The sequence below is a fragment of the Xenopus laevis genome, chromosome 6S (assembly GCF_017654675.1).
Source record: "Xenopus laevis strain J_2021 chromosome 6S, Xenopus_laevis_v10.1, whole genome shotgun sequence".
Taxonomy (NCBI): Eukaryota; Metazoa; Chordata; class Amphibia; order Anura; family Pipidae; genus Xenopus; species Xenopus laevis.
Window position 1 is genome coordinate 89,982,426 of NC_054382.1, and position 25,658 is coordinate 90,008,083.

General features: G+C 41.5%; 1 protein-coding gene across 19 annotated transcripts in view; it reads left to right on the plus strand.

Moving 5' to 3' along the window:
• Nucleotides 1-1,286: 1,286 nt before the first annotated feature.
• The window catches only part of LOC108695247 (receptor-type tyrosine-protein phosphatase mu), a 474,538-nt gene continuing 450,166 nt past the window's right edge, over nucleotides 1,287-25,658 (plus strand). For 10 of the 19 annotated variants that reach the window (XM_041567789.1, XM_041567790.1, XM_041567791.1 and 7 more), the window contains exon 1: nucleotides 1,287-1,698. In XM_041567789.1, coding sequence (XP_041423723.1) covers nucleotides 1,620-1,698 — 79 coding nt within the window. In that variant the 5' untranslated portion in view covers nucleotides 1,287-1,619. The remainder of the gene's footprint in view (nucleotides 1,699-25,658) is intronic. The other 9 variants (XM_041567800.1, XM_041567798.1, XM_018223633.2 and 6 more) reach the window with 1 other exon arrangement.

A 25,658-nucleotide genomic window follows, 5' to 3' on the forward strand; every position in this document is an offset into this window, starting at 1 on the left:
AGGAGAGGGCAGAGAGGGGGGTTTGCTTGGAAGGAGGGCCCTTGTGGGCTGCGGGGGGCCTGATGTGCCCAGTGGGCCCTGACCCCCCCCAGTCCGACCCTGGATGGATGCTTTGAGTGTCTTGTTAAAGATGGGGAATATGCCTACAATCCAGCTAAATGTCACACGCAGTTGCTTAACTATAGAGGAAGCAGACCGCAGTCGCAGGGGGGGCCCGGGGAACAGGGGGGGCTGCACTGTGGGGTCTGCTTCCTCTATAGCTAATAAAAAACCCTCCTCCCCAGCTGCTCTCTTACCTACAGCAAGTCAGGTGAGCGGAGTCGGGTGGGGCATGGGAGGCTGGATGGGAAGTGGGCGGGAGGATGGGGATGACCCGAAGTCATGAAAACAGCCAAAATTGAAGTCCTGTGGCGGAGAAACCCAAAGACCCAAAGTCGCAAAAGGAGGCGAAGTTGAAGTACTGAAGCCTTGAGTTCATTTCTACTGAACATCAATTTGTGTTTCTTTGTTTGTTTTTTTTAAAGCCCTGGCCACCAATGTATTATTTTAATATTCTATAGGCCCCTGCCACCAATGTTTTTTTTAAAAAAAAATTTTATGGCCCCAATTTTTTTTAACTTGTAAGGGGGGCCCTGGCCCCAATGTTTTTTTTAAAAAAAATATTCTTTGGGGCCCAATTTTTTTTTTTATTTGTAAGGGGGGCCCTGGCACCAATGCTTTTTTTTAAAAAATAAAAAACTTTTATGGGGGGCCCTGGCGCTAATGTTTTTGTTTTTTTTAACCTATAAGGGGGCCCTGACCATCAATATAACTTGTGTGTGGAGGGGTTACTTTTGTAGCTCTGATATCTGTGTGGACTTTTAACTGTGATGTGGGGTGGGCGGGATCTGGGGTGGGGTTTGGGCGCCAGGGTGGGCAGGGCCCCCAAAATTTTGTTGTAGGGCCCCGTGATTGCTAATGGCGGCCCTGGTATGTTGATTTACTCATAATCAGATGTATTTTTAAACATAGGGAAAACAAAGCAAAAATGAACTAAAAGCAAAGACGCAAGGAACAAGAGATCGCTTCATTGCCACACACACAAGTAATCACCAGAGCGCGCAGTGACACGTTAAGCCCTTGGCAGTGACAGGGCACATATGTGCCTCTCAGTGGGACAGCGACTATAATATTACTGGAGCGGCGCTTCAAGGCGTGACGTAAGGAGTCCGCTGCTGCCGCCTGCTGGCTGACAGTTAGTATATGCCGGGTGGGTTTGGAACTTGCTCAGCGCCACAATTCCAAATCCAGAAGGCGACGCGGAGCGAGAGAGAGGAGGCGCGCTGGCACCGCTAGAGAGAAGCTGCAGTGGGGACACACTCGCATTACTATATACAGGGCCGGCAGCCAGTGACACTCCCCTCCACACACACAGCGATCACAGCCAATTGGGAAATAAGGACAAGAACATCTCAACTTCACTTGGAGCATATTGGCCGGGAGCACTCGGGAGGAGACGCTGAAATCTGGGAGACTTTTTCGCTTTATTCTCTCCCCAGTCTGCGACCCATAGCATTTCTATGTGATTTGGCAGCTGGGGCGAGATTTGTCAGCGCTGGTTGGAAAGCGCAGGAGAAGCGATGGGGAAAGTGTTCGCAAGTTGCCTGCTACTGACTTTGGCTGCACTTCTGCCCGCTGCAGCGATTGAATCGTACACAGGTGAGTGGGGATCGTGTGGCACTGATGGGGCAACTGTCAGGCTGAGCGGGGTGTAGCTGACAGCTAGAAACATGCGAGATGTCAAAAACCCGCGCTAACTAATATTCTGCATTCTGTTCCCAAACTCTGGATCGGGCTGTTTCCCATGTGAGCAGTTCGGAGCGATTTACGGGTGGGTCGCCTGAACCTCATGAGATTGTGCTGCAGAGTTTGGCAACTTTCTCTCCACCAGGATGAAGGCGGGGGACAGAAAGCAGGAGACAGGCAGGGAAAGAGAAGGAAGGACTCGGGCAGGAGGGAATAGAAAACAGGAGAATGGAAGGCAGGACCAGGCTAACCATGAACTCTCTCCTTCCCAGCTCAGTGCCATGCTAACACGGGTTAGGGTTCTCTCTTTCTCACAATACTGAGCCGGTGGTTCCATTACTGAAGGATAAATACAGTCCCAAATTAGTATGACATTTACATTTACTCTAACTCCAATTCTTTGCTCCCTGGGTAAGGGTTCTTTCATGCACCTGCCTCTCTGCACTCAGCACTACACATGTAACACTATGTGTAACCCCCATTTTTGTGTACAAATTTGCCTTCCAATACACAGGCAGCTGCCTGGCACCGAGTCAGTAAACTGGCACACGTGGGATCTGGTTATCAGGGAGAGGTGCCAAGTCTGCAACTGAGAGAGGGACTGCTTGTGCCTCCATCCGATTCTCACTTCCTTGGGCAAGGCTCTTTGGCTAAGTGTGAGCTGTAAATGACCAAATAGAAATCAGTCATTTGCCACCTTGCCTGGCCATGGGGATCCTCAATTTGTTACCCCTTTTGATGATGATTATGATGATGATAATGTACAACTTTCAGCATCCCCTAAGACATTTATACTGAAGGGCAGTTGGTTAAAAACTGATGCTTTAAACTAGATGTCTAACATAAGCAGGTGAGTTTTCAGGGCATTGTAGTTCAAAAACACTGCATAGCTCAGCCTTTAGATCCCTTTTCCACCAGCACCTCTGTTTACAAATCCCTAATTCCCTTACAGAAGTTTTTCCAGACTTGTATAAAATATTGTTGGTTGCTAGGCATTGCATAAACACGCCTATCTATCCGAGAAGTTCACATTTCACAGCCAAGGACTTTGTTTCTATACCTCTAATATCAGAGGTTCTCTTGTGCTACAGCTACAAGCTGTTTTCATATTTGCTGTCCCTCCTTAAAATCCAAGTAATAATGGCAAAGGTAGATATGTTGATTCGCCTCTGTCTATTGCAGGGAGAAAGTAGCAAGCTATCAGCTCTCAAGTCCAGCTTAAAATCTAATAATAATAACTACTGACAGTTTCTATTCGGTATCTGGTGGTACATAATGTGTTTGCTTTTCCCTCAAACTTCCCTTATTTCTTTCCCTCTCTATTCTGAATTGTGCCTCCTTATTCCCACCCTATTTCCTCTGGTTCTTATCTTCTCAGCTGCTTTCCTGTCCCCCTCAATTAAAGTAAACACTGTCATTTCCTTGTGCTTCTGTCATGTCCTGTCCAGCCTTGGAAGCCCCAGAGAACAATGCACTTTGGATCCCAGAAACTATCGTAGAGGACCAGGTGCTCTCTCTGCTTCACTTTTCTCTCTGACATCTGTGCAGCTCAGTCCTCACCACTACACAATTTCCACTGTTTACTTGGTTTACTTGGAGACTTTGCGAAAATAAAGTTCTGTTGTAGTCCACATACTAGAAATGCATAGAAAATATGCTGAGAGGCAAAAACCAGAAAGGACATTTGTCTTATAATGTTGTAGCTTAGGTTGCACTTGTCTCACACACAGAAGAATCTTTACTTTTGAATATTAATTATATGCTGATGTCTGTTTTATATGGGTCAGTATCAGGCACTTTGCAGTGCTTGGTCCTATATCAATTGTATTGCTTACAAGATAGCCTAATGTTACTCATCACAGCACTAATTAATATACAGGTATTGGACCTGTTATCCAGAAGGCTCGGGACCTGGGGTATTCCTGATAATGGATCTCTTTGTAATTTTGATCTTATAGAAAATCATGTAAACATTAAATAAACCCAATAGACTGTTTCTTCTTATAATAAGGGTTAATTATACCTTAGTTAGGATCAAGTACAAGGTACTGTTTTATCATTACAGAGAAAAAGGAAATCATTTTTAAAAATGTGGATTATTTGGATGAAATGAAGTCTATGGGAGACAGTCTTTTCAGTAATTCAGAGCTTTCTGCATGATGGGTTTCCAGATAACGGTTCCCTTACCTGTAGTATAAATAACAGCGCTGGGACAAAGAAATACAAATCTGAACTAAAGTCACTTCCAACAATTCAAGCCAATCCAAGTGCTGTCACTTCCAACAATTCAAGCCAAGCCAAGTGCTGTTATTTGGACTATACTGTGTGTTAATTAAAGTGTCCGCATTCAAGTTATGTCTGATATCTGTATTGCTTTGACTGTTATTGACGTCATGCAATTTCTTGATTGGTTCATCTGGCTCAACAATTGATCAGTTTATGGTAAGGTTTAGCATTTAAAGTTCCGCAGGCTTAAAAAAGCCATACTTGTTTAATTAAATCAATATTCCGCTTAATATATCAGCCCCATCCATATAAGAAGCAGGCAGAACTTAGGGTAGTAGTCCTGGAATAGAGAAACATTAAAAATAATGTAATGTTGTTTCATAAAACTTACATGACCAGTTTATCCTGACTGTGAATCTTTTGCTTCTGTGTTTTCTGGACTATCTCCCATATGGCTTTAAAGCTAATTAACTTTTACAGGGGAAGAGTAGACTAAAAATGCTGCTGTCTGCCCATCCATTTAACAGATCCAACTTCCCCAGAAGGGATATTTTTTTTTTTACAGAGCAAATTATATTTCTGTAGTATTTTTATTCCTTGCTAGCACCTATTCCATCTGCTATATGTCAGTTGCCTGTAAGCAAGAGAGAGGTTAATGTCAATGTCAATGAAACTATAAGTAGTTCCGCTTAATTTCCCTGAGAGCAAAGACTGCAAGGTGCCTGCAAAATACTATTTGGGAATTAATAGCCCATCATTGCACCGTGTAAAGGTGAAACGATTGCTTGGTGCAGTTATTGAACACACATGGCAAAAATGAGTGATGTCTATGATGGATTCTGTGTAAACCCAATTTAGTAATTTTATCTACCTGTGGTACCCAAAATTTGATTGTAAGCAGGTCAGAAAGTGATAAGTCTATGATAACACATATTAACAATAAAGAGACCTAGATTCCTTGTACATGCACAATGGGCCATCTTAGACCCCTTATGTGAAGAACGTAGAAACTTGCACATGTTATATTCCTCAGTAGCTACACTATACCTTTATCTAAATACAGTATTCCTATCCTGTCTGCAGTGTGCTTCTGAGCTACACTGGGGAAAGTCCTAAACTCTCCTCTTTCATAATAGTCTGTCTGTTGAATACATGGCAGAGACACTGTGTGCTGCCTTCCAATTTTCCATTGCACAAAGCAGGAAAGCTGCACAAGACATTCTTTACAAGCTGAATTAAGCCAGACTGTAAAAAGAGAAAGAGTAGGAAAGTCACATTTATTAGAATAGCCACTGTAGTTTCTTTAATTTAAAACTCAATTTTGCAAATATCAGCATAATTACAGAATGGCTTTACTAGGAGAACAGTCTGGGAAATGCATTGTAGTGTGTGTGTTTGTGTTCCTGTGTGAGTGTGCATGAGTGTGAGGGTGTTTGTGTTGTGTCAACTCGAGAGCCCCCCACTTGCTTTTATTTCAATTAAAGGGGGTCAGTAACATTAAATTGTTATAGAAATTGCACTTGTGAGTTCTAAACCCTAGTATGGAACAGGACACGAAGGGTGCAGATGACACCTTAGCTATAGGTTAAACGAAATGATTTGGTTAAACAATGAAAAACATTTTCTCATTATATCACAGACCTCTGCTGCTAGAACTTGACATACGTTTCCGATTCATTGTTTAGTTAGAACTGAAAGCAACAGATTCATCGGCAAAAAAGAATGTAGCTGTACTGTATTTGTTCTAGAAGTCCTGTTGAAGTTTGCAACTATACATTTTTGTTGTGGCAGAACTAATGTTCTGGTTCATTCTCTAGACTCTATCTGAGATCAGCACTTCTACGTGTGCATTTAGGTGCCCTTGCTGCCAATAGTAAATGCACATTTCTGAAAGGAAACCTGCTGGGTGTGAACATTGCTATAGGTTTAGTTGCAAAGAATAAGCTTAATGTATCAAGCAGAGGTATGTGACCTGTTATCCAGAATGCTCAGAATGGATTAGGGGTCTTTCTGTAATTTGGATCTCCATGCCTTAAGTCTACAAAAAAATAATTAAAACATGAATTAAGCCCAACAGGCTTGTTTTGCCTCCAATATGCATTCATTATGTCATAGTTAGGATCATGTACAAGGAACTGTTTCATTAGAATAGAGAAAAAGAAAATAATTGGCCTTCTTGTAATTTGGATCTTTCTGGATAATGGTTTTCCGGATAATGGATCCTATACCTGTAGATATAAGATGGTCATTGTTGCGCTAAAGCTCTCATAAGCCTCAAGGAGCTGAATACCGGTTGGGTACTTGGAGAGGTCTCAGTTATAGCTACTAAGTATACTAGAATCTGATTTTCAGAAAGACATGGTAATTCCAAGGTTGGCCACACTTGATTTGCATGGTAATGTAGTAAATACCTTTTAGGAAGGAAAAGGCAATTACAATCGCTTTATGACATTGTTCTCTAAGTTTATGTATAGAAATAAGATTTAAGAGCTGCGAAAATCTTGAACATATTTTACCTTATGTATTAGGAATTGGAAGTTAATCTGTGAAACATTCTATAACAGGGGGGCAACATGAAACTGATATATATGATTTGCGCTGTCTCTTAATTCCTTGGGTGCCATAAATGAACATGTGTTCCCATCACCATGCAGTATAACGGCGTGAAAACAGGTGTATAACATTGGCTGAACCAAACTGATCTCTCTGTGATATTTCCTAGCAAATAACATTTAATCCCGTCTATATTTTAGCAAGTGCTATTACGGAAGAAACCATTAAATTAAGCTTTAGATGCTGAACCATATGGTACATTGGTGTTACATGTATGAGACTGCTTTGTCATGCAGACCTGCTCTTTAGGTGCTATCCTGGAGTTTTTTTTTTAATTAAAACTAACCAAAATTACATACCGGTAAATGAAAAAAAAAAACTATCCGATGAGTGCTTTAAGTAGTCTACTGAAAAACTGTATTTACCCTTATTTTCAGGGTATGGGAGTATTGAAATGTTTCTAGTAGTGATGAGCAAATTTTTTTTCCCAGCCATGCATTCCGCGGAAAAATTTGCAGAGAAAAAACACCCATTGAATTTAATGCATTATGACAAAAGTCCACCATACTAAAAAACGCCAATTGACTTTAATGCATTAGGACAAAAAAGTCGCCATAAGAAAAAACAGGCATTGGAATGATAAAAATTGTCCAGCGTAAAAACGTGCGTGCATTTCACCATTCACCATTTCCCTAATTATTTTAGTCGAAAACAGGACAGATTCGCTTATCACTAGTATCTAGTAAAGAAATGTACTCAATAAGTGGGCTGTAAAGTAAAATATTAAGGTGCTGCCTATTGTCTGCACAGAACTTTTGATTCTACTAATAATAATAATCATAATGAGGTGGTTTAGTTTCAGGCAATGCCACTTGAGAAATGAACATCCACCGCCCACTCTCATATGAGGTCCTGACCCAAAGCGAGGTCCGGTAAACTGCGAGGCAAGTCAATGCTCCTTCTAAGACATGCACTTTCTTTTGCAATATATAAATGCAGTGAGGCACAGCAGGAAGACCTTTGGCTTGCTATAAGCACACATACCAGCGTTATACTTTATTTAATAGGACAGCCTTCTCCTTTGTGTAGCTGAAAGTTAAAGGATGCCTTAAAAAGTTGGGTTTTGTTGGAAGACTTGGGTATACAACCTGCATTCTTGGTGCTTTATATACTCTGTCTGTAAACTGAGTTTCATTGGTTTCTATAAATTTAACTTATTCCAGAGTGTTGTAAAGTAATGGTGTAAAATCATTCGTTATTGTGTCATAATCACTTTTATAAACACAGCAATGGGAGCTTTACATAGGGTATTTATGTGTAAGAAAAACTCTGGACTGTTTGGTGTCTCTGGCCTATGCCTCTGCTTTATAAATAGTTGTATCATGTAATATCTATTTATACCCTGTTTTTAGACATCAAATAGTTTACCCAGGGGACATAGACCCACCCACACCACTTAATGTAAAATTAAGATAATTTATTAATGCTTAATGATTACTGGTTTTTGAGCACTTTTGCCATTTACATTAATCATTTCAGTGTTTACAATGTATATATTTTTACATTGTGAAATTGCCATATTTGTTAAACCTTAACAATCTTCTAATGTATATTTTACCTTTAAGTTAAACGTTAGCATATAACAGTATGCCTGATACCTAGCTGCTTTTAGTTGGATTTTATTTTTTATAGCTTTTTAATTAAATAAATCATTCATCTGTAGCTTGCAGTTTAACATGCTATATTAAAACCCATGCTCTGGGAGGCTACATTTATTTGTATTACTTAAACGTCTACTTAGGCCCTATCGAATTTATATTTCAGTCTGTCATTCAATTCCCTGCCTGGTTGCTAATGTAAATTGACCCCTAGTAACCAGATGCTGCTGAAATTCAAAAGTGGAGATCTGTTGAGCAAAATGCTAATTAATTGCATGTGTATCACGTTAGCAAGCCAGAAAACAGTGATAGAGGGTTCTGTATTCTAAATTGGGTTCGCAAAGTGAGTAACCCAGTAAAAATGGGAAAGGAGGACAGTGTATTAGTGTTTTGCACTAAAATTAACAGTTTAAGTCATTCAGCTCAGAACAGACTAGCAAAATACAGGCAGTTGGAAAATACACAAAAGAGACTTTTCACTGCAGAATCCAACCTACTTAGTACAGGGAAGACTTGCTTTGGAGGTAACTGCAGAAGTCATTTATAGGAAGAAAGATTTGTAAATATGTATGTAATTAAAAATAAAATATAATAATAATATAATACTATATAAATTAAAACTAAAATGCAAACAATTGCCTTTACTATATAGCATACACAACTCAATAAGTAACTGCAGTATATGTTTATGAGAACTTCCTTGCATGTTTATAATGCTAGTTTAGACTTTTGGAATAATGACTAGAAGCTTTCAAAAACAAAGTTTTACTTTTCACTAATAGAAAGCATGTGATTCCAGCAAAATAGAACAAAACTGGCGTTTACGTCACACGAAGTTAACCACCCCCGCCCTTTTATTTTTATATACTGTATTTCTTTTACCTTTAGAGACAAATAATAAGTTAATTTATTTTCTGTGACTGTACACATGGACTTCCACATGTCTGAAGAGTCAAACTAATACTCTCTCTGCAGACATGGAGGGGTAAGGAAAACATGAATACTCCCAGGCTTCTTAATTTATCCACTTTGTGGGTTGTGCATTAGTATAAAAAGCCACAAATCCCATGAGTAACATTGGTATGATACACTCTGGTACTTATTGGAAAAACAATATCTGTTATAACCTTTGCAGGCCTCAAAATGAAAATGAGGTATGTGCTGGCCTGTCATTTTTCAGCAACATGCAGACACTTTACCAGTGGATGTCAGCCATGTATTGCAAAACTAATCTCCTTAGTATAGCCTATGCTTTATAGAGGTTAAACTGGCATTCTGTGGTTTGTTCTGAATCAAAGTATGAAACAATATCCATTCTCAGATGTACAGATAGAACAAGAGGTCTTGACCTTCCTACATTGAAAATAGCAATACCATAGCAATAACATTGTCACTTTAAGTCTCATAATTAGGAGCCTAAAATCAAAGAGCATGCCCAGGTTAATGCACGAAACAGCCTAGAGATATCTGAGTAATTGTAACTAGGCCCGCAGGTAGCTGGATTAGTTATATGCTGCCATGGCTTGAGTGTACTATACCAACTTTGGCAATTGTTTGCATTGCATACCTCCCAACTGTCCCATTTTCTGCGGGACAGTCCGGACAGCTTGGCATCTGCAGTCCCGGATATTTATTAAAACGTTTCTATTTGATCCCCTGCACTGATGCCAGAAAAAGATACAACATTTCTGATACATAAATAAGAGGCTTTTTGGCAGTCCAGAATAATCAGCATATGCATTTAGATACAATTGTAATGATTTAAGATAAGCAAAGATATTGTTATAACAACAGTAGAACCCCAATTTTATGTTTTTCAAGGGAACAGAAAAATATGGTGGAAAATCCAGGAAAATGTGCATAATATATAGGTGGGACCACTAAACAACAATGGAAAATAATGGAAAACTTAAAATCAGGGGATGTAAAATGGGAGTTTGCTGTATTTAAAATAAGCAAGTCTCTTGGGATAATTGTGACTCACAGCTTAATGGGCAATTTTGGCTTCATTAGCAAAACTGTAATAACACAAAAAACATGTACCCCCAGATTTTCGACACAATATGTGACAATCCAGATTTATCAAGGGTCGAATTCAAAATTAGAATTCAAAATTCAAATTTTCTAGTTTATGTATGGTCAAAATTTGACTAGGGAGCTATTCAAATTTGATTCGAGTTTTTCAAAAAAATTGATTCTCGAGATTTATTATACTCTTGCCCTTTAAAAACTCAAATTCGACTATTCGCCACCTAAAACACCAATGGGAGATGTCCAGGGATCAATTTGGAGTTGTTTGCAGCCTTCCTGATATTCGAGTTATTAAAATTCGAATCTAATTCGATTAGAATTCAATTCGAGTTTTTCGGATCGATCCTATTCACCCAAGTTTAAAAAATGACTTTTTTATAATAAATTTCGATTGGTCGAATTTCGAGTTCATGGGAGTTTATGGGAGTTTTAAAAAAACTCACATGAATTCGAAATTCGACCCTTGATAAATGTACCTCTATGGGTCCCTCTTTTTTTTCAAATGTTGGAAGGTTTGGCCTTTTATTATATTAGATATCCCTCTGATTGCTGAACACCAGTGCATGGACTAATAGTTCATTTCTTGTTCTCGAGATCTGGGGGGCTGCTTGTAGCTCACCCCTCACTTTCACAATGGTGGGCAATGGATTTGCTTCAGGACTTATGTTCTATGGCAGAGATCCATAGCACTAAAAGGAAATGCGAGAAAATCAGTAAATAAAGTACAGGCCTTCGTATCATTTTGTATTACATTTTTTATACTCATATGGGGTGAAAAATGCTCTTGCAATGTTTGTTTTACAATGTTTGCTTAGAAAACAAGTCTGCTTGAAATCTTTGCACAATTCAGATATGGAGTTTATCAGTCCTAAAAATATTAACCAATACTAACATTAAAGTTCAGAAATGTTTCATTTTAACTTGTGCATGTGTTAGGCTGGATCATACCAGATATTTCTCTGTAAATATTGCACCATTATTCTGCGCTTTTTACTCACATTTCTGCTAGATTACATTATGGTAGTCACTACCTGCCGGGGTTTGCTTGTAATTAGGTAATTGTTATCAGCGGTGGGCTTGTGGCAATTAGACTAATCTCCAATGAATAAATTGTTCATATGGCGTTAACAAGATGCATAGAGTGTGATATACATTATATGTTACACAAAATCCCTTGATGACCCATAAAATATATTATTTTTAACAGTGGCTAGCTTGAAGGGCAAGTCAACCCAAAATTTAAATTTGTCTAATAAAAGAAAACATTATTCTAAGCAGGTTTGTAAAAAAACATTCATTACAATTTTTCTAGGTTTAAGTATTTGTATATGTATTGCTGTTGAAAGCAGTATTTGTCTGTCCCTTTCTATTCTCTGCCCTGATGTCTAAGACTGTTGATACAATGTAAGACAAGGCAACTGATTAACAGACCTGTCTATGCTGTGGAACCTAGACTGTTGCAACATTGTTTAAAAAGTAACACCTGGGAGTTAAGCAAATGCTGCTTTTAATAGCAATTGTTTTTACAAATAACTTTAAAAACGCTGAAAATGTGTAATAAAAGTATATTGGAAAGTTGCTTAGAATGTTTTCTTTTATTATGCAATTTTTTATTTTGGGGTTGATTTGCCCTTTAAAGGAGAAGGAAAGTCGTTTCACACTTGGGCACCCCCAGGTGAATTTATTTACTTACCTGAAACCCCAGGCTGGTGCTGCTATCAGCAGAAAACTGCACCGGCCCAGGGTTATTCCAGCGAGCACCACGGAGAGCCCTTCTCTTCCGGCTTCTTCTTTATTCAAATTTCCCAGGGCAGACGCATGCGCAGTAGAATGAAATAGCCGATTTTCTAGTTAAAGTTTGGCCTTTCACTTGAATTCGCATTCGCAGCCATGAGAAGGAAGAAGAAGCCGGAAGAGGATTGCTCTGTGGTGCTCACTGGAATATCCCCGGGCGGTACAATTTTCTGACGATAGGAGCACCGGCCCGGGGTTTTATTTAGGTAAATACATTCACTTGGGGGTGCCTAACATTTGGCCCCCCAAGTGTAAAACGACTTTCCGTCTCCTTTAATTATGTCTTATTAGTGGATAATTGAAGTCCACAATGTGTAGGACTTTCTGTTTCTGCTGGCCCAGGGGTAATATTCCCTAGTGTATAATAGAGGGAGTACTAGGTCTAGACATTCTTGGCCATTGCTTTTTGCAGGAGGGTGAATGGTGCTGGGCAGTCAGTTGGAAAAGGTCTTAGTAAGAAGAAGTCTGGGATGACACCAGCTACGGAATACTGCCAATGAAGGTGCCTCTTAGAGCTCATCTAACTGGCACTTGCACTTTGGGAAAAGCTACATCTCCAGTGTCAGCAGGTGCAGGAAGTGCAGAAAGCAGACCAATGTTTGTGGAGTGATAAACGAAACAGGGGTCAAAGACATTGGGGTCTGCTTCCCCTATAACTGTAAAGCATTCCCTCTCCCCAGCCTCTCTTTTACAGTATGTGTGAGACAACAGGCTGCTGAAAGGTGCCAGCGGGGGGCTGGAAGTGGGCGGACCGGGCAGGGATCGCTGTGTGCTGGGCCCCTTAGTAGATTGTTTTGGGGGAGGCTCGGTGCACACTAGTAACACCACTGAGTGCAGTTGAGCCTTGTTGTGGTCTGCACCTCCTGCCACTATTTGCCTGAATGTGACTCACCACTAGTGATTTTTTTTGCCAGGCCTTGGTGCAAAGAAAAAGCCCATAGACTCCAATGTATTGAGAAAAAAAGTTTTGCCGCTTGGTTGTGAAAGATGCCCATTGACTTCAATGTGTTTCAGAATTATACAGAATTATAGTATAGGAAGGAATATGCAATGCATTTTATTAGCTTAATTATATTAATTATTAGCTATTAACCTACTGTACCAAGCCCTAACTTTTAAAAATTAATTAAAAAAAAAAACACTGGTTATTTAATGTGTTACTCTACTGAGATGGTAAAAGCAGATGGATATGTACGTTTACGTTGCTTTAATGCTCAGGAAACAGGTTGGTGGACACTGATAGGAGTTCATTGTGTGAGCTTTCCTGAGGGGAAAAGGCAGGCAGTTATATGCAGGATTTCTTTTTCTAGATCTGGTGTAAAACTTGCATTTGCTAAATGATACATCTGTAAGAATTTTAATTGAATACTCACTACGATTTCTCAGTCCGGAAGGGCTTTTGTCTTTATCCCATTGGCTTATTTACTTAGAAAGCCTGAATAGAAAGATAAATAATAAAATGTAGCAATAAAAATAAAGTTGTTGTCTTACAGAGCATTTTTTTTAGATACGGTTGGTCACCCCCATTTGAAAGCTGGAAAGAATCAGAGGAAAAAGGCAAATAATTAAAAAACTATAAAAACTAAATAATGAAGACCACATTAAAAGTAGAGATGTCGCGGACTGTTCGCCCGCGAACTAATTCGCGCGAACATCGGCTGTTCGCGTCCGCCGAATGTTCGCGAACGTCGCGCGACGTTCGCCAATTGGGTTCGCCTTAGCTGGCGCTTATTTTTTAACTCTCACCCCAGACCAGCAGATACATGGCAGCCAATCAGGAAGCTCTCCCTCCTGGACCACCCCCACACCCCCTGGACCACTCCCCTTCCATATATAAACTGAAGCCCTGCAGCGTTTTTTCATTCTGCCTGTGTGTGCTTGGAAGAGCTAGTGTACTTGAGGGATTTGAGGGACAGTTGATAGTAACTTTGCTGGCTAGTAATCTACTTGATACTGCTCTGTATTGTAGGGACAGAACTCTGCAGGGATTTGAGGGACAGTGAGTTTAGGTTAGGTAGCTTTGCTGGCTAGTAATCTACCTTCTACTGCAGTGCTCTGTATGTAGCTGCTGTGGGCAGCTGTCCTGCTGCTGATCTCTCATCTGCTGACTGCTGCCTGTAACCCAATAGTCCTTGTAAGGACTGCTTTTATTTTATTTTTGTTTTTTTTACTTTGCTACTGTAAGAGCCCAGTGCTATTAGTCTAGCTGTGTTGGGGAGTGGGACTGGTGTGCTGCTCCTCCTAGTAGTTCACCACCACCAGCACCAACCAGAGTCAAAATTGTTACAAAGTATCTTATTTGCACCTGTTAGCTGTTCTGAGCTCTCTGCCAAAAGCTAATTAAGTTAGAAACTGTTTTTTTCTGGCTGTTCAGTTCAGAGAAAAGAGGGACTGGTGTGCTGCTCCTCCTAGTAGTTCACCACTACCAGCACCAACCAGAGTCAAAATTGTTACAAAGTATCTTATTTGCACCTGTTAGCTGTTCTGAGCTCTCTGCCAAAAGCTAATTAAGTTAGAAACTGTTTTTTTTCTGGCTGTTCAGTTCAGAGAAAAGAGGGACTGGTGTGCTGCTCCTCCTAGTAGTTCACCACTACCAGCACCAACCAGAGTCAAAATTGTTACAAAGTATCTTATTTGCACCTGTTAGCTGTTCTGAGCTCTCTGCCAAAAGCTAATTAAGTTAGAAACTGTTTTTTTTCTGGCTGTTCAGTGCAGAGAAAAGAGGGACTTTCCAGTACAAAAGAGGGACAGGGGTTGAGTGGTCAAAAGAGGGACAGTTGGGAGGTATGCAAGTGCCACCTAGCTGTGTGAGCTTTTTCACATTCTGTCTAAATAACAATAATAATTCCGTGTCCGTAAACATCACCTGAGTGATGTTTTTACAGCAGCAATAATATATTCCGTATCCACTACTGTATACGTTGCCCTTGCAGGCATTGTTTTCCCAGTCTTTAACCAAGTGCCACCTAGCTGTGTGAGCTTTTTCACATTCCGTGTCCAGAAACATCACCTGAGTGACGTAGTGTGATTTCTGCCCTTTACAGCACAAAACGCAGCGCTGTGTCAACAATGTATTTTTCAGATACATTTTTGCCCTTGATCCCCCTCTGGCATGCCACTGTCCAGGTCGTTGCACCCTTTAAACAACTTTAAAATCATTTTTCTGGCCAGAAATGTCTTTTCTAGCTTTTAAAATTCGCCTTCCCATTGAAGTCTATGGGGTTCGCGATGTTCGCGAACCGTTCGCATTTTTGACGCAAGTTCGCAAACATTTTTTCCGCCGTTCGCTACATCCCTAATTAAAAGTTGCTTAACATACTAAAAGATAACTTAAAGGTGAACCACCCCTTTAAGAAAGACACTGGCCCCCACCATTTCCTGCCAAATTTTGTTCCTATAAGCATTCAATTCCATTCTAACCATTCCTCATACCAGACAATCAACTCTCTCTCTGAGTTACAGAGCAATACCAGCTTTGACTACTTACTGTTATATTAAAGGAAGCACTGACACCTGTGAAAGTTGTAAGAGGCTCCTCCTCTAGACCACCACCCAATTTCTCCCGTCTCACCTAGAGTCCTCGCTGCAGTCCATTGTCATGACCAATAGTTCAGGAAAATGCATGGAAAGAGTCAAGACTTAACTTTTCCAGCACAGAGTGGGTCAGGTGGAACGTGCCAAAGAACACCCGAAGGGAAATTGAAATAGGGAGAAGTAGGACTTTTAGTCAAATATCATTTAGTCAAAAATCATAGTTACATAGTTAAGTTGGGTTGAAAAAAGACCAAAGTCCATTAAGTTCAACCCCTCCTAATGAACCCAGCGCACATACCTATACACACCCATTGAAACAATATATACCATTATCTATATTAATTGTAGATTTTAGGCTTGGATATTAAGCTTGCTCAAGAAATCATCCAAGCCCTTCTTAAAGGCATTACCAGAATCAGCCATCACAACATCATCCGGCAAAGCATTCCACAACCTCACCGTCCTGACTGTGAAAAACCACTTAATGAAGGGTATCACTCATTAAATATTAATTTAAATATTCTGCTAGCTTTTCCTTTCATTGATACTTTTATCGACCATTTCTTTGTATCCTGGATAAAATTACACATCCTTCTTAAACAAAGGCTTACTCGCATTAGCAAAGGGATAAAAATCCTAGTGACTCAGCTGATTTATATATATATTTATTTATATTGAGCAAAGGGATTACTGAGGGATGGTATTTTACAATAAGCAAAGGGAAGTCAAAGTCTATTATTATCTGGTGTTATCTTGTTATTTTTGCTTAAATATACAAAATCCTATTATGGCTTAGTTTGCTGTTTCCACAAAACATCTTTCATTCCATATTGGATTTATGCAGAAACCCGTTATCGAAAAAGCTATTGGAAGTTATTGGAAAGCCATTTTCTACAAAGTCAAATTTAAGCTAAATATTGTCATTTTTAAAAAAAAAAAAGTATTTCCTTTATCTCTGTAATACTAAAAGACTACCTTGTACTTGATTGTAACTAAGCTGCACACATCCATATTGGTGGCAAAACAATCCTATTGGTTTTATTTAACATTTAAGTACATTTTTTCAGCTATGGTGATCCAAATTACAGAAAGATCCATTATCTGGAAAAGCCCAGGTCCTGAGCATTTAGTATAATAGATCCTATACAGGGCGGCACTCGCTTGGCCCCAGGCCCAGATTTGTGGAGAGGCCACCAGGGGCGGCAGGATTTTAGGGGGGTGGCATGCTGCCCAACCACACCCACATTGGTTCAGAAACACTGGGAATGTGCAGGAGATACGATCATTTTTTTAAACATCCCGTGCACCAATCCCAATTGCTCTGAAAATTTGATCAAATAAAGGGGAAGGGACTATGAACAACAGCAGGCCTAGGGGCGCCTGATATGTAAGTCCGGCCCTGCTTGGCCCTTTTCAGTGAGGTAACACATGCCAGGCTATGGGGTAGGTGACAGGGAAGGCACCCCCAAGCTTTGTACTCAAGGCACGTGCCTCTTCTACTTAACCCTAGTTCCCTGGATAAATAAAAAATAAAATAAACAATTGAAGACATTCTAAGACAGCTGGGTGATGCATGCTGTAGTTTAAGGCGTAGTGAATGGCTTCCAGCTTCGGACACCCCAGTAACCCAACATGATAAGTTTATTACCTACATTACACTTTCATTTTTTATGTTACTGTTCCTTTAAGTATTGAGTTTGTCACAGAAGAGAAAAAGTGGAGTGCTAACAGTGCTGAGCTGTAGTAAAACTGTACTAATTTTGATGGGAACATGCTGCTGAGTTACTTTTGCAGCACCATTTTCTGCCATTAATTGCAAACACAGTAATTATCCATGGAGCTATTGTACTGGATCTATTGTAGAACACTTAATGCTATCAGAGCCTAATAGTTGCCTTGCTTTTTTTATCGTTACTTAGTCAAAAACATAAAGTGTTCCTTTGAATCACTGATTAAAGTAGCACTGTTAATATAATAATAGGGAACATAATGTGTACCCTATGTGGTACTGAAAGGATGCAATTTCATTCAGACAATCCTTTAATATTTCTTTGTTTTTTTGGCATAGACATCTGAATCACCAAGATAAAATTATGTGCTTTGTATTACCTCAAGAGGACTTGCTCTACATACCAGAAACTGACTGAAATCAATCTGTTGTCCTTTCTGATTGTATTTAAAGGGATACTGTCATGGGAAAAAAAATGTTTTTTCAAAATGAATCAGTTAATAGTGCTGCTCCAGCAGAATTATGCACTGAAATCCATTTCTCAAAAGAGCAAACAGATTTTTTTATATTCAATTTTGAAATCTGTTATGGGGCTAGACATAGTGTCAATTTCCCAGCTGCCCCAAGTCATGTGACTTGTGCTCTGATAAACTTCAATCACTCTTTACTGATGTACTGCAAGTTGGAGTGATATCACCCCCTCCCTTTTTCCCCCCAGCAGCCAAACAAAAGAACAATGGGAAGGTAACCAGATAGCAGCTCCCTTACACAAGATAACAGCTGCCTGGTAGATCTAAGAACAGCACTCAATAGTAGAATCCCATGTCCCACTGAGACACATTCAGTTACATTGAGAAGGAAAAACAGCAGCCTGCCAGAAAGCATTTCTCTCCTAAAGTGCAGGCAGAAGTCACATGACTGGGGGCAGCTGGGAAATTGACAAAATGTCTAGCTCCATGTCAGCTTTCAAAATTGAATACAAAAAAAATCTGTTTGCTCTTTTGAGAAATTGATTTCAGTGCAGATTTCTGCCGGAGCAGCACTATTAACTAATTCATTTTTTTCCCCAGGACAGTATCCCTTTAAGTTTTGCTGTTGCCAGTGTCACAGAACAGTTCAATCAAAAAGGCCTTTGCATTTTGCCAGTATGGCCTCTATGCTTTATGAATCCAGATAATGCTGTACTGAGGCAAGAATTGGTACTTCCCTACTAAATAATTGTGTACAGTGCATATGTAATATTATAGTAATAGTATAACATAGTAATGGTGGTCTGAAATAAATTAAATTATTTGAGGCAGCTGGGTCATCTTGCTTGCATATATAATAATGCAGCAAGCTGCCTCTTGAGTTTAACTAATAACTTCCCTAATCCTTTGTAAATACTAAAGCATCTGGCCTTCATCCCGATGCCTTTATAAGGAAGGCCATATTACTCTAGTGAGTCTTCCTAATGCACATCAGATGGTGGATTAACTTTTCTCCAGGTCTAGTAACCCATAGCAAATATTCAGTAAATGCTACCTTCCTATTGGTTGCTGTGGGTTACTTCAATTGGTGCAAACTTTGCTCCTATTAGTCCATTGCCTTCATTTTCTCATACATACTGTATTTTTTCTTAACCCGTTCTATCCCTGGAAGCTAAAGGCTCAGAGACATTTGTTGGTTCCAAATTGTGACTTCTCTGACAGTTAAATTTCTTTGTTACAATACTCAAAGCTCAAAGAAACAATGCAAGGCAACTACTGAGTTTGTAAAGCTGCCCTGTTCAACAACGAGAGATGCGGGCAAAGTATGGTTGGGGCTTTACTTGCTGTGTAAAAACCTCCTTTCTACCTGTCAGGGTGGTTTAATGGCAAGTTTATTGTCCTCCAGCGTTTCCAGGTGGCCGAGAAGCACCTGAACTTGCCTGTGCCATTAACTTAAATTGAATCTGATTAGATCGGTTAGTGTTCCATTCGAGTAAATGACAAACTGCTTGGTCATGCCTTTCTACTGGCTGAATTAAGCCCCCATGTGCCATGAGCCTAAAACCTGGTGCCGTGTAAAAACCCCTGTTGTCATTTTAAAGAATCATTAACTGCACATAACTAATTTGGAGAAAGTAACCACCTGCAAAATAGCAAATAAAAAAAGTGAGTGCATTTAATCTGTCCTGTGTTTAATTAGTTTTACTGTGAATACTTATTGTTTGCAATCAGGTCCCTTGAATTATTCATAGCAAACTCATCTCAGAGAAATTATAACAACTGTTAATAAAGTCTTAAGGAGGATTGAAGTGACACTTGTGACCTTACTTACTCTCTTAATGTCCAGAAAATATAATGAAATATAATGAAATAATAAGTGGAAAGATTGCTCCATTACTAGTGACTGATAGTAACCAATTAGCATTTACTGCCTGCTTCAAGCTGAAGATATCCCAAGTATCCGCTGTAGTTGGCAGGAATCATAACAGTGAGTTGTGTAAACAAGGGACCCTACAGCACTAAAATAATCAGCAGTCACCCTACGGGTTCCCATCCAGAGGAGGCCAACCTGAGCCCCCCATGCCTGTGTGGTCTTCTTCTTTAGTAGTTACTCCACTGACAGCAGTAATTTGCTAAAGTACAATATGCCAAACATTTAGCTCGTATAATATTATGTGCCATGTGGTTTCTGGGCCTTCAGCACAATTATTGCATGCCTCACCTTTCAGCAATGGGTATTTAACAGCAGTGTAACTATAAAGTAAGCAAACCCCGCAGTCACAGGGAGGGCCCGGACTGTGGGCTCAGCTTTCCATATAGCCACTTTTCCCCCTGCCAAATTTGCAGACCCACTTCCTACACAGGTAGGTGGGCAGGAACACACATGCAAGAGTGGGAGAGGAGGGGGGCAAGCTAGCAGTATGCATCGGGCCCCTTTGACATTTTTTGTGGGGGGCCCAGATGCACTCCGTTACTCAATTGGCATTAGGTATCTTTTATACCTTATTTTTATACAGCAGTTTCTGCTGGTGGACACTGACAGGAGCATCCTATCACTGCTCGTACAGTACATTTTTGGCCCAAAAATGTGCAATAGAATAGGGATGTAGCGAACGTCGGAAAAAAAGTTCGCGAACATATTCGCGAACTTGCGCAAAAACGCGAGCGGTTCGCGAACGGTTCGCGAACCCCATAGACTTCAATGGGAAGGCGAACTTTAACATCTAGAAAAGACATTTCTGGCCAGAAAAATGATTTTAAAGTTGTTTAAAGGGTGCAACGACCTGGACAGTGGCATGCCAGAGGGGGATCAAGGGCAAAAATGTATCTGAAAAATCTGCCTGTGTGTGCTTGGAAGAGATAGTGTAGGGGGAGAGCTGTTAGTGATTTCAGGGACAGATGATAGTAAGTTTGCTGGCTAGTAATCTGCTTGATACTGCTCTGTATTGGAGGGACAGAAGTCTGCAGGGATTTGAGGGACATTTTAGCTTAGGTAGCTTTGCTGGCTAGTAATCTACTGTTCTCTTTAAACAACTGCCATACGTTGACCTTGTAGGCATTGTTTGCCCAGTTTTTTTGGACGCAGCCACTGAAGCACAGTTGCCAGAAAAAATATGCCATATAAATGCTGAAAATAGTCATTTTTCGCCATACGTTGACCTTGTAGACATTGTTTGCCCAGTTTTTTTGGACGCAGCCACTGAAGCACAGTTGCCAGAAAAATTATGCCATATAAATGCTGAAAATATAAATTTTTTTGGTTGCAGCCACTGAAGCACAGAGGCCAGAAAAATTATGCCATATAAATGCAGAAAATATGCATTTTTTTGGTCGCAGCCACTGAAGCACAGTTGACAGAAAAATTATGCCATATAAATGCTGAAAATATAAACTTTTTTGGTTGCAGCCACTGAAGCACAGAGGCCAGAAAAATTATGCCATATAAATGCAGAAAACATGCATTTTTTTGGTCGCAGCCACTGAAGCACAGTTGACAGAAAAATTATGCCATATAAATGCTGAAAATATAAATTTTTTTGGTTGCAGCCACTGAAGCACAGAGGCCAGAAAAATTATGCCATATAAATGCAGAAAATATGCATTTTTTTGGTCGCAGCCACTGAAGCACAGTTGCCAGAAAAAATATGCCATATAAATGCTGAAAATAGTCATTTTTTGCCATATACGTTGAGTCAACGTATGGCAAAAAATGACTATTTTCAGCATTTATATGGCATATTTTTTCTGGCCTCTGTGCTTCAGTGGCTGCGGCCAAAAAAACTGGGCAAACAATGCCTACAAGGTCAACGTCGTTGACCTTGTAGGCATTGTTTGCCCAGTTTTTTTTGGCCGCAGCCACTGAAGCACAGAGGCCAGAAAAAATATGCCATATAAATGCTGAAAATAGTCATTTTTTTGGTCGCAGCCACTGAAGCACAGTTGCCAGAAAAATTATGCCATATAAATGCTGAAAATATAAATTTTTTTGGTTGCAGCCACTGAAGCACAGAGGCCAGAAAAATTATGCCATATAAATGCAGAAAATATGCATTTTTTTGGTTGCAGCCACTGAAGCACAGAGGCCAGAAAAATTATGCCATATAAATGCAGAAAATATGCATTTTTTTGGATGCAGCCACTGAAGCACAGTTGCCAGAAAAAATATGCCATATAAATGCTGAAAATAGTCATTTTTTGCCATACGTTGACCTTGTAGACATTGTTTGCCCAGTTTTTTTGGTTGCAGCCACTGAAGCACAGAGGCCAGAAAAAATTAAACCAGTAGGGTTTGCACCCTAGTTTGTAACGGTGGCGGAGGGAGGAGGAGGACGCTAAAGGACAGCTGTGTGTGGAGTCATGAGGCTTGAAGAGAAGGACAGCTGCATAGAAGTCAGAACAAGTCTTCCGGCGTGCAGTAACCCTCCGAGATCCACCCCTCATTCATTTTAATAAAGGTCAGGTAATCGACACTTTTGTGACCTAGGCGAGTTCTCTTCTCAGTTACAATCCCTCCTGCTGCACTGAAGGTCCTTTCTGAGAGCACACTTGAGGCTGGGCAAGACAAGAGGTTCATGGCAAATTGTGACAGCTCTGGCCACAGATCAAGCCTGCGCACCCAGTAGTCCAGGGGTTCATCGCTCCTCAGAGTGTCGATATCTGCAGTTAATGCCAGGTAGTCCGCTACCTGCCGGTCGAGGCGTTCTTTGAGGGTGGATCCAGAAGGGTTGTGGCGCTGCCTTGGACAGAAAAACATTTGCATGTCTGACGTTACAGACTGGCCAAAGGGCTTTGTCCTTGCAGGTGTGCTCGTGGCAGGATTACTGGCACCTCTGCCCCTGGAATGTTGATGAGTTCCTGAAGTGACATCACCCTTAAAAGCATTGTACAACATGTTTTGCAGGCTGGTTTGTAAATGCCGCATCTTTTCGGACTTGTGGTATGTTGGTAACATTTCTGACACTTTATGCTTGTACCGAGGGTCTAGTAGCGTTGCGACCCAGTACAGGTCCTTCTCCTTAAGCCTCTTGATACGGGGGTCCTTCAACAGGCATGACAGCATGAAAGACCCCATTCTCACAAGGTTGGATGCAGAGCTATCCATCTCCGCTTCCTCATTATCAAGGACTGCATCATCCACGGTCTCCTCCCCCCAGCCACGTACAAGACCAGGGGTCCCCAAAAGGTCACCACTAGCCCCCTGGGAAGCCTGCTCCTGTTGGTCCTCCTCCTCCTCCTCCACAAAGCCACCTTCCTCCTCTGACTCCACTTCTGGCACCTCTCCCTGCGTTGCAGCAGGTGCCTGGGTTCGTTCTGGTGATTCCGACCAGAAATCGTGCGCTTCCAGCTCCTCGTCACGCTGGTCTACAGCCTCATCTGTCACTCGTCGCACGGCACGCTCCAGGAAGAAAGCGAAGGGTATTAGGTCGCTGATGGTGCCTTCGGTGCGACTGACCATATTTGTCACCTCTTCAAAAGGTCGCATGAGCCTGCAGGCATCGCGCATAAGCACCCAGTAACGGGGGAAAAAAATCCCCAGCTGTGCAGATCCAGTCCTACCACCCAGTTCAAAAAGGTACTCGTTGACGGCCCTTTGTTGTTGCAGCAGACGTTCCAACATAAGGAGCGTTGAATTCCAGCGAGTCTGGCTGTCAGAAATCAAACGCCTGACTGGCATGTTGTAGCGCTGCTGAATGTCAGCAAGGCGTGCCATGGCTGTGTAGGAACGTCTGAAATGGGCCGACACCTTTCTGGACTGGGTGAGAACGTCCTGGAATCCTGGGTACTTGGAGACAAAACGTTGGACTATTAAATTTAACACATGTGCCATGCAGGGCACATGTGTTAAATTGCCTAGTCTCAACGCTGCCAACAGATTGCTTCCATTGTCACACACCACTTTTCCGATCTGCAGTTGGTGTGGGGTCAGCCACCGATCGGCCTGTGACTGCAGAGATGACAGGAGTACAGATCCGGTATGGTTTTTGCTTTCCAGGCACGTCATCCCCAAGACAGCGTGACAACGGCGTACCTGGCACGTCGAATAGCCTAGGGGGAGCTGGGGTGCACAGGTGTGGAGGAGGAGAAGGAGGACCCAGCAGCAGAGTAAGAAGAAGAAGAAGACGAGGTAGAGAGCGATGGAGGAGTAGAGGTGGTGGCAGAACCGCGTGCAATCCGTGGCGGTGACACCAACTCCACTGTTGTTGTTGAGCTACCCATTCCCTGCTTCCCAGCCATTACCAAGTTCACCCAGTGGGCAGTGTAGGTGACATACCTGCCCTGACCATGCTTGGAGGACCATGCGTCAGTAGTCATATGGACCTTTGGCCCAACACTAAGTGACAGAGATGCGGTAACTTGGCTCTGCACATGTTGGTACAGGTGTGGTATTCCCTTTTTAGAAAAAAAATTGCGGCTGGGTACCTTCCACTGCGGTGTCCCAATTGCTACAAATTTGCGGAAGGCCTCAGAGTCCACCAGCTGGTATGGTAAAAGCTGGCGGGCTAAGAGTGCAGACAAGCCAGCTGTCAGACGCCGGGCAAGGGGGTGACAGTCAGACATTGGCTTCTTACGCTCAAACATGGCCTTCACAGAAACTTGGCTGGTGGCAGATGACTGGGAATGGGAACAGGTGGTCAAGGTGGAAGGCGGAGTGGAGGGTGGTTCAGACGGGTCAAGGAGAGCAGAGGTAGAGCAGTAAGATGCTGGACCAGAAGGAGTGTGGCTTTTAGTTTGCCTGTTGCCTTTGAGGTGTTGCTCCCAAAGTGCTTTGTGCTTGCCGCTCATGTGCCTTCGCATAGAAGTTGTACCTATGTGGCTGTTGGGCTTACCAAGGCTCAGTTTCTGACTGCACTCATTGCAAATTACAATGCTTTTGTCAGAGGCACACACATTAAAAAAATCCCACACTGCTGACTTTTTGGAAGTGTGCGATCTGGCGGTAACAGTAGAAGTTGGCGGAGTTGGCGGTATTGGCGGCAATGGCGGGTGCGTTGGCCGGCTGAACACAGGTGCCGATACATGTTGTTGCCCTGCTGATCCCTGCGGGCTGTCCTCCCTGCTTCTTCTAAGTCTTATTCTCCTACTGCCTCTCTGACTCTCCGTCTCTCCATCTGAACTACCCTCCTCTTGCTCTCTTCTACTAGGCACCCACAAAACATCAATCTCCTCATCATCATTCTCCTCAGATGCATCAATTTCTTCTGACACATCACAGAAGGAAGCAGCAGCGGGGACCTCCTCCTCATCACTCATTATGTCCATCTCTATCGTGTTCTCTGCCAGAATTAAATCTGGTGTAAGGTCCTCATCTCCTTCATCTTCTTCTGGCAATAATGGTTGCACATTACTCAGTTCAAGAAACTCATTGGAAAATAACTCCTCTGACCCCAGTGAAGAAGGGGCACCGGTGGTGGAGGAAGTGTTACGTGGGGTGGCCATAGCAGTGGAGGATGAGGAGGATGTTGTGGTAAAGTTAGAAACGGTAGAGGATGGGGTGTGCTGTGTAAGCCAGTCAACTACCTCTTCAGCATTTTGGGAGTTCAGGGTCATTGGCTTTTTAAAACTGGGCAATTTGCTAGGGCCACAGGATTGCATAGCAGCACGGCCCCTAGCACGGCCTCTGCGTGGCGGCCTGCCTTTGCCTGGCATTATTTTTAAAAAAACAACAACAACAACAAAAACTCAGTTGGTTTTTCTGGAAACGATAATACACACAGCTAGATGGCGGGTTGAAGAAAACACTGTGCAAATAATGCCTACAAAGTCAACGTATACACTACTACAGCGGTGGATACGGATTACGTAAAATATATGAATGCTGCTTGAAAAAAAGTAACTCAAGTGGTTTTTCTAGAGACGATAATATTATCAATATTTAGA